Genomic DNA, 8681 nt, shown 5'->3' on the forward strand with positions numbered 1-8681 from the left:
GAGTAGAAACAGGTAGGGAGAGAGGACTCCGCCCTGTGGCACACCTGACGTTAGGGTAAGCCAGGCGCTGGTCACGTCATCCAAGACAACTCTCTGGCGGCGGTTCTGAAGGTAGCTGAAGATCCACCTTTGCATGCGTGGGCTGGCCTGAATGTCCATCACACGTTGTAGCAAGAGAGCATGATCCACACGATCAAACGCCTGGCTCATATCAGCGAAGATGGCTCTGACTAGGGCTGGCTTGTTAGAGTCCAGTGCTGTAAGCCAGGTTTGGACCATTCGGACTAGAGCGATGGTGGTCGAAGAACCCTTTACATACGCGTACTGGTCCTTGATGACCGGTAGGATGGATGGAAGTAATCTCCTCAGGATGCACCGTTCGAGTAGTTTGGCCAAGACCGAGAGGAGTGACACTGGCCTCATGTCCTGGGCTCGAGATGCACCGGCACATTTGGGCACAGGGACAACGTTTGCCGACTTCCATGCCAGGGGTACAGTTCCCTCTTCATACGAGGCATTGAATAAGTGGGCCACTATCGGGGCGAGGTCGTCTGCGAATTCTTTCAATAATATCGCTTTTCAACAAACTAGTAAGAATAGGTACAAAAACATTGTGTTAAGTTACGCTTTATGCCTCGTAAACAGGATGGGGAGACACCACTGGACTTCGTGCGTGACCAAAACCACCGACGTTTCCTAAAGGTAAATTGTTACTGATATCTTGCAAACCTGTGTATCATAGTCTCCAAAATGTTGCCAACCGCTTTCAGAGCTACTGAATACAAGAAATCTTCCTGTTATTTTGTCATCACATTTGATTAGCGATTATGAACGAATGGGTGCCTATACTTTGGTTTTGCTTAATGACGCCCAGCTAAAGGCCCATTATCAGAAAGGCTTAATTTTTGGATGATGCAAGTCGAGTGTTTATATTGACCATCCAGAATCTGGCTTTTGAGGTTCCCTACCACAAACTGATGAAACAGTCCGGTGGAGTGAAAGTGGACAGGTTTAAACTGTGCTTCTGTGGACCACAGGAAGCTGGCAAATCTACTCTGGTGGAAACTCTGCAAACGGTACGATCGTAAACTAATAATAATTCCATTACAATAAGGACGATGAAATTAGACATTTAGAGCACAAAGACACAGAATTGCTTGAATTTAACCAGTAAAGTGTACAATGTGTCATGTATTTGTGTCTGGAATGTCAGGATGAATTCATAACGTTGGAACTGTTTTTCAATTATATTATATTATTTGCAGTTCCATGCACGTGATGCAGGATGGTATGACTTGAATGATAGCGGATTTGAATTGCTACAAGTACATCAGTAGATCAAGAACATTCTTTCATTTAGATATTTTTCACTGTACGGAATGTGTCTTTTGTAAGTGATGTATGCATTCCTTGTATTATAGAAATATAATTTTTTTTTAATTCTTTCATTTCATATTCGTGCCAACCCTACACTGTCATTGTTATTAAACAGTTATTACAGATTTCCTGAATAATCTATATGTACAAAGATTCTTTATAAGTAAAGATTCTCTTGACATCTTTATGTTCTTGGCGAAAATTGTAGTAACATTTTCCTCTATCTATAGCACTGAACTGAATGTCCTAACTAAATATTAGATGATTTCATGTAGGGATCTTTCGTGGGCTTCTTCAGAGATCGAATGACTCCAGACGACCAGCCACACGAGCCCACCCCAGGTGTGAATGTGGGAACAACCAACATTCCCGGCGTGGGGCAGGTCAGTGTGTGGGACTTCGCTGGACAGTCGGAGTACGCGGTAACCCACAGCATGTTCATGGACGCAGAGAACACCATCTTCATTGTGTTGTACAGCATCATGGACGATATCAACACACAGAAGAAAAAGGTGACTAAACGGGTATCTTCTACACAATGTAGGTGGTAACTGTTGAAGACACTTCTGAGGAATCTCAATTGATTTCGACAGTAACTCACTTTTTTTCTCACAGGTCCACTGGTGGCTGTGTTTCATCAAGTCCTGCAACACAAAGAGTAAACCTTACGTCATCCTAGTGGCCAGTCATGCGGACCAGACTGATACAGGTTTGTTACATCATACTGTAATTCCTGCCATTTACTCGGACTGCCTACTACTGAAACAAGGGATGCTAAAGGGTTCTTCAGTCCACTATGCCCTATGTCCACTATCCTCTCAATGATTTTTGGCTCAAAATATTTCGTCTACTCATTTACCTATTGCTTTCTCTAACAGGTCATCAACGAGCATCTTCCATCCTTGAGCTGATGACGTCAACGTTCAAGGATCACCTGAACATCTCAGACGAAGTGTTTCTCCTCGACTGCAGGAAGACTCGTCAGACTGACATGTGGCGTCTTAAAGACCTTCTGGCAAGACTTAAGACCGAGCTTCTGGAAGTGAGTCGTTTTGTAATAGTTTCTTTTTAACTTTAGTATTTTATCTAAAATATTTGGATTCAAATGGAAACCGACTTGTAGTTTTCGTCATACATCCCTACTGTTGTTCAAAAACAGGACATGCAATATGAATGTATAAGACATAAAATTAATACATAATATTTGCAGAATGATTCAATACATGTCAAATAAGCACGCAGATCATGGGTATCAATTTGACTATCCAAACCTACAGTGTCTTTTCATAAGCCCACGCGGTAATGATTGTGAAATTACTCAACAACAACTGTAAGGTAGCTATGGCCCTAACTGTTCATTTTCGTTATGTAGCATCAGCGAGCCATTCCCAAGCTGTGTGCTGAGATCTTGAAGTGCCTTCCGAAATGGGCCAAGGAGAAGTGCAACCCAAGGTGTCCTGTCTTGAGGTGGACGGAGTACAAAGAAGCAGTGATGGAGATGATGGGGGTTGACCAGCTGACCAATGAAGATTTTCTCAAGACGTCTTCGCAGTACTTGGCTCACCTTGGAGAGGTAAACAATAACAAACATATTACTGAACATATTACTGTTCATGGACTGTATGTTATGTATAAAAATATGGAGGCAATATAACATAGGTTACAATACTTGCTTTTACCATTGTTACGCCATGTAAATGAGAATGTTCTACGCAATATATGACATTTTAACCAACTAACAAAGCAATATTGATACACGGTAAACGATAAAAGATTTTCAACTTGTCATACAATCGTCTCTCTCTGATTACAGATCTTGTTTGTGTCCACAACTCCGGAGCCCATCGTTATCCTGAAGCCCAACTGGCTCTGCACAAATGTATTCGGCAAAGTGATGGCTCCAGACAATTTTCCCATCAAACATCTGAGAACCGTCGACGACGTCGTCACGAAAGAGGAAATCCAGAGGGTGTTCCAAGATGTCGCCGATGTAGATCTCCTGATCACCCTGCTGCAAGAGTTCCAGCTCTGCCACACCTATGACAGAAAGGAGTTCATCATCCCCGGGCTGCTGACACAGACCATGCCTCCAGAGAAGTGGCAGCCAACTGCGACCCCTGCCAAGACCGTCTACTTCGGCAAGCAAGTCCAGTGTGCCGACACCACCGACATGTTCTCCTCCGCGTTCTTCCCCCGTGTGCAGACGCGCCTGATGAGGGAACTGAAAAACCGCCCGCTGCTGTGGAGAGACGGAGCCAAGTGTTTCGACTCCAACGTAGAAGGCCTCATCAAGCTCGCCCCAGACGGCCGTGCGGTCAACATCTGCGTGCGAAGCGAGCAGGGCGACAAGCCGAGCTGCCGGCAGATGCTCGAGAAGATTGAGAACATCCTCAGCAATGTGCTCGACGAGGTCAGTCCAGGCACTACTACAGAGGAAAGGGTGCTCAGCGCTCGTGCACTGAAGGAGCACAGAGAAGAGTTCTACTCCTACAGCATGGATCAGATCAACAAGGCCAAAGCAGAGGACGGCAACGTCCATCACGGCATCCTCGGCTTCTCAGAAGACGTCGATGACCTCCTGTGTGGCGGAAGAGACTATGAAGAGGAGCAAGGAGCTGTTGGATACTCGCACCAGGAGCCCCGCGTGTACGAGATGCACAACCACATCATCAACGCAGGCGATGGTGCCATCATCAACATGTATCAAGGTGCCACAGGACAACTGGAACAGCTACAGTGGGAAGGGGATGTTGGACAGCCACAGTTGGAAGGGGATGTTGGGCAGCCACAGTTGGAAGGGAATGTTGGGCAGCCACAGTTGGAAGGGAATGTTGGACAGCTACAGTTGGAAGACAATGTGTCCGAAACTAGCTCAGATGAAGGGCTGGCCATGGAATGAGCAATTGACAGCTAACTATACCCTGTGTGCTATCTGAATTTGCTACGGGCTTCTTAAACTCAAAGCTAACTCTTTCATTTCTTGCCAATGGCGATGATTCAAAGCCAAAAAATAAAATCCCAAGGGATTAAACTGCAGTCGGTAGAGACCCCAACAGGGGGCGTCTCTGTATCACTCTGTCAACGACTGATCACAGTCAAAGCTCACGGATCCAAAGTTTCCATGTTGCCTGACCAAACATAACCTCCTTGCTGAAGGTATAAACTTCCCCGTCACCTGTTCTTCCTGGTTATTAATTATGAGTCTACCATTTTGATTTCTTCCCAATTTAAGCCCACCAACCAAAACTTTTAATATAAAAGCAAATCTTTTGGTTATTACAATACAGCAGCAATGTAAATGATAAGACAGTATACCAGTACAAAAAAGACAGTCCGATAAAACACGTCAAAATAGGCCGAAGCCTAAACCTCTGCTTCAGTGAGTAATAAAAGTGATGTTTCACATTAATGACAGAAGGACTAATTCACACAAAGGTCTGGCGTGAAAGGCATCAAATTGGTAAGATGTATTATTGGTATCATTGACAAGATGTTTGTTTTTGAATAATATAGACTAGCCGAAATTGTAAGGGATTCTCTTCTGTATGATATAATAACAATTAGCTGTTGTGAGAGCTAGTTACAGAGTAAGTCTTGTTGTGCAATTAAATGATTACTGCTTATTGTTTGTTTGTTTGTTTCATTAGGTTCTCTATTAGTGTTACATAAATTGCACACTAGAAAAAGACTTAAAATGACAATTTTCCAAGATGGCGGACATGCTGTGTTCCTTTTTATCCACGGGTTACAGCTTACTATTTCTTTCGTTAATAAGTCGACCAGGAATCCCCAATGAAGGCCGGAAGTTGAACAGCTTCATTCCGGGGACATCCAACTTCTGTTCTACCGTTGTAGACTCGGTATAAACTCTCGGCGGCGTCGTAAATTGGAGGACTGTGAAGCTTGAAATGGCTGCAGCTGACAGACGAGACGTGATGCGCCATTACTCCTTCTAGCGTGCGTCGTGTGTGGGTTTGTGTGGTACATGTCTTGCCGAGGATGTTCTAAAACCAAGGAGTATCGTTATATGCAAGATATATCTGTGCATCTACAATGGTAGGTGACTTCTGATTGTTATCTGTTCGGGTTATACACACTGTGAAGATGGAGGCGCTGCTAATCAAATTAGAAGAAATCAAGACTGAACTCTTTCAACTTTTCTAAACTAAATGACAAACTGGATGACATGAAATTTGACGCAGAACGGATATGAGACATTTTGAGTTCACACGATGACATGTTTGTAGAGCAAAGTCCCCTCATTTCTGGACTACAAGCAAAAATTGCACTAGAAGTGCAACAATTCCAGGCTGACCAATATAAAACATTTTTTTGTAAGTTTACGTATATCACCCAAGGCGGTTTACATGTGGTTTACCCCGAAGCCGGTTTCAAGTGGCTCCATCTGAACGCTCCAAATCACATTGAAAGCGCCTTGATCCCAAACCACTTCTGGAGGTGGTTTCGAATCGGTTTTCCCGCATCGCGATTTGCGTCTGAACGCAATGTGATTTCAATGTGACTTCGCCTGGTCATGGATTACGGGGTGATATTTCTTTACTGATATGCTATACCAACTTTTACGTGGCAGCAACTTTTAAAAGAGCAGTAATGGTCAAATAATGTGTCCGTTCTAGGGCGAGCTTTACCACCTCTCACGTCGGCATTCGGCCGAGATACGCTGGGAGGGGGGCATCAGCAAGCAGGTCGTTGACCTCTGACATTAATAACACGCTACCTTGCGTGTTTCCATCAAACAACAATAAATGTAGCTCAAGCGAATTGTGATCGAACACGGTTTCAGAGGAATGTGTGGCACGTCGACTAGATGTTAGGAATGCGAGTTACCCGAATTGCGGTTTGGGTGACTTCACATGAACAAGGCTCAGATCTGTCTAGCAGATCTTTATTAGCACGTACATGTACAATCCAGGCAGATGGTGTCACATGGTAAAGAGAAGAAACCCTTTCTCCTGTGTGGGTGACTATACTAGCTATGGATGGGTAAATATGGGCAACTGAGGGGAATAAACGGCTACAGCTGACTGGGCCGCAAGACATTGATTACAGCGAATCAGACGCTGCAGCTGGGCAGAATTCCACACAGCGCAGGAGGACCGCCGCGAAGCGCCTGACATCTGTGTCACCTTGATAGCCTGGTAACCAGACCGCCGTGAGCTCAGTGATATCTCTTTGGCGTCACCTATAGCCTGTGAAACCCACGGTCTTTGCCCGGCGCTCAACTAGCTAGGGATCCGGCAAAAAGCGAGGTTCAGTCAGGATGCATCACCTGACTCTCGAGCGCGTTAGCACGGCACGAAAAGTGATATTTAAACACGCTTAAACTCAGCGTAAAGGCCGCATTTCTTCCCACTTTCCGCACCTTTACGACCCCTAAACGCCAACGTAAAGATTGCGTGAACGTGGACTTTCCGGAAGTTCGGAAAGGGCTCCACTTTCATAGTGCCTTTACGTGACTTGCAGATGCTTAAAGGCCCCGTTTCCACTGCAAACCAGATCGAGTCGAATAGATAGCGATCCGAATCGATGCGGACAAGTTTCCTACAGCGGGAACGCTCCCGATCCGTACAAATGTATCGATTATCGATCCGTTCGAATTGGTCCGGCTCTCCAGCGATCGGCCTGGCGGGGTGGCTCGAATCGCGATCTTAGAAACGGCATATGTAAAAAAAAATAGATAAATAACCTTCATCGAAACAAGGACGCTAATCAACGCGTACGTCCTTGTTCGAAGCGATTTCGCCTCTTTTTTCCCACCGGTACCTGCCAGCCACCGACAGTACCACCGAACAGAAATGAGCTCTTCCTGCTTATTTACTGCGAAAGGGAATTGATTAAGTCTAGGTTCACTTTATCACTATTGGGATCAAAAATTAGACAATTACAATGTAAAAAACGAAGACAATTACACACAATACACATCCAATACACAGTTCGTAGATTGTATAATACACACTAAGCTGGCTCAAAATATGCTTGGTTACGTCTATACACACATATAGTTTCACAGGACAAAGACACAGAAACAAACAAGTAAAAATGCAATTACTTTCGGAATGAGTTAACATAATGTCCCATTTTGTGAGTTAAGCCGTGAAAAAGTGTTTAGCGGTATCCATGCGTGTTTGAGGGGATTACTGTCAGGGAGAAAACAAGTCCGGTTACTTAGTTTCTTTCTTATGTATGAACCAAAAGGGGTTCGATTCAGTTGGGCCTCCTCCATACAACAAACTCGCTAGACAAACCATTTGGCAGTTGTCAATTTTGACGCCGGGCAGACGTGACAGACTGTCTAGTTTGTTCTGTAACAGCCTGCTTCAAAATTCAAAATCGTAGGAAGACCTACAACTGTTGGGAGCGCGCTAGTAAGTAAATTCATCTTTATCTGGTCAAGTAAACTTTATCTGGTGGTTTTGTAGTCTCCTGTCGGATTTTTTAATGAATGAATGAATGAATGAAATACCTTTATTGTACATTTGTGCTCTTAACAGGCGAAGTACAGGTCATGAATGGGTTAATTTACAGATCGAAGACCTGTCTTTTTTGATAGCAAGACTTTCGTACCACACAAAAAAGGAATATTGAGCCTGAAGATAAAACTTCTTGGTCTATGCAAAAAAGTTTTTACCCTCCTTGGTCTATCCTGCAGAGATATAACTCGCACGTGCACAGGTACTGCGCCAAATGACGTTATTAATACTAGGAAGAATCGAAGATGAGAAACATTTTGTAACAGAATGTGAACTATACCACAAAGAGAGGGTAGATCTTTATAATCTGATACAATCTATGTTCCTCTTCTTTATACATCTAAGCTGTACAGATAGATTTATATTTCTAATGAGCTTAGACAAACCTTCTGTATTTTGAAACATATCTGTTCTTCTACTAAGAAACGAGAAGAAACCGAATTTACTTGATTGTAGCTACTTGACGATGTATGTATGTAACGTTATCTATATTCCATCATTTTTTGTGACCTGTACTTAACCCAGTGGGTATGTGTGTACAATAAAGATCTTCATTTATTCATTCATTAATGCAGTAGACCGCCCTATACATTACGTATATTACGTACATTACGTTGACAAACGGAAGCATCTGGAATACTGATATGCCCACTCGACACAAGTCAAGTGAAGTCAAACACGTGGCTAGTAGACCAGGGAGGTTTAAAACTCCTTGGCTAGACCAAACACTCTTGGGGATATTTTTTGTTTCAAATGCAAAATAGTATAGATAAGATAAGATACTAAAACTAGTCGCGACTTCAAATTACGAAA

General features: G+C 43.6%; 1 protein-coding gene across 1 annotated transcript; it reads left to right on the forward strand.

Annotated features, from left to right (window-relative positions):
* The first annotated feature begins 615 nt into the window (after positions 1-615).
* On the forward strand, positions 616-4552 carry LOC109465855 (death-associated protein kinase 1-like). Its single transcript, XM_019763344.1, has 7 exons — positions 616-702; positions 945-1076; positions 1653-1889; positions 1993-2086; positions 2256-2419; positions 2750-2950; positions 3191-4552. The coding sequence occupies exons 1-7, from the start codon at positions 631-633 to the stop codon at positions 4274-4276; spliced, it is 1986 nt and encodes a 661-aa protein (XP_019618903.1). The 5' UTR covers positions 616-630; the 3' UTR covers positions 4277-4552.
* Positions 4553-8681: the final 4129 nt, after the last annotated feature.

Source organism: Branchiostoma belcheri, unplaced genomic scaffold (genome assembly GCF_001625305.1).
Source record: "Branchiostoma belcheri isolate BF01 breed outbred unplaced genomic scaffold, Haploidv18h27 scaffold159, whole genome shotgun sequence".
NCBI lineage: Eukaryota > Metazoa > Chordata > Leptocardii > Amphioxiformes > Branchiostomatidae > Branchiostoma > Branchiostoma belcheri.

Coding starts and splice junctions, on each gene's coding strand:
- LOC109465855 (XM_019763344.1), top strand. CDS start 631: ATGCCTCGTAAACAGGATGGGGAGACACCACTGGACTTCGTGCGTGAC. Junction 1,890..1,992: donor TCAACACACAGAAGAAAAAG/GTGACTAAACGG, acceptor TTTTTCTCACAG/GTCCACTGGTGGCTGTGTTT. Junction 2,420..2,749: donor TTAAGACCGAGCTTCTGGAA/GTGAGTCGTTTT, acceptor TTCGTTATGTAG/CATCAGCGAGCCATTCCCAA.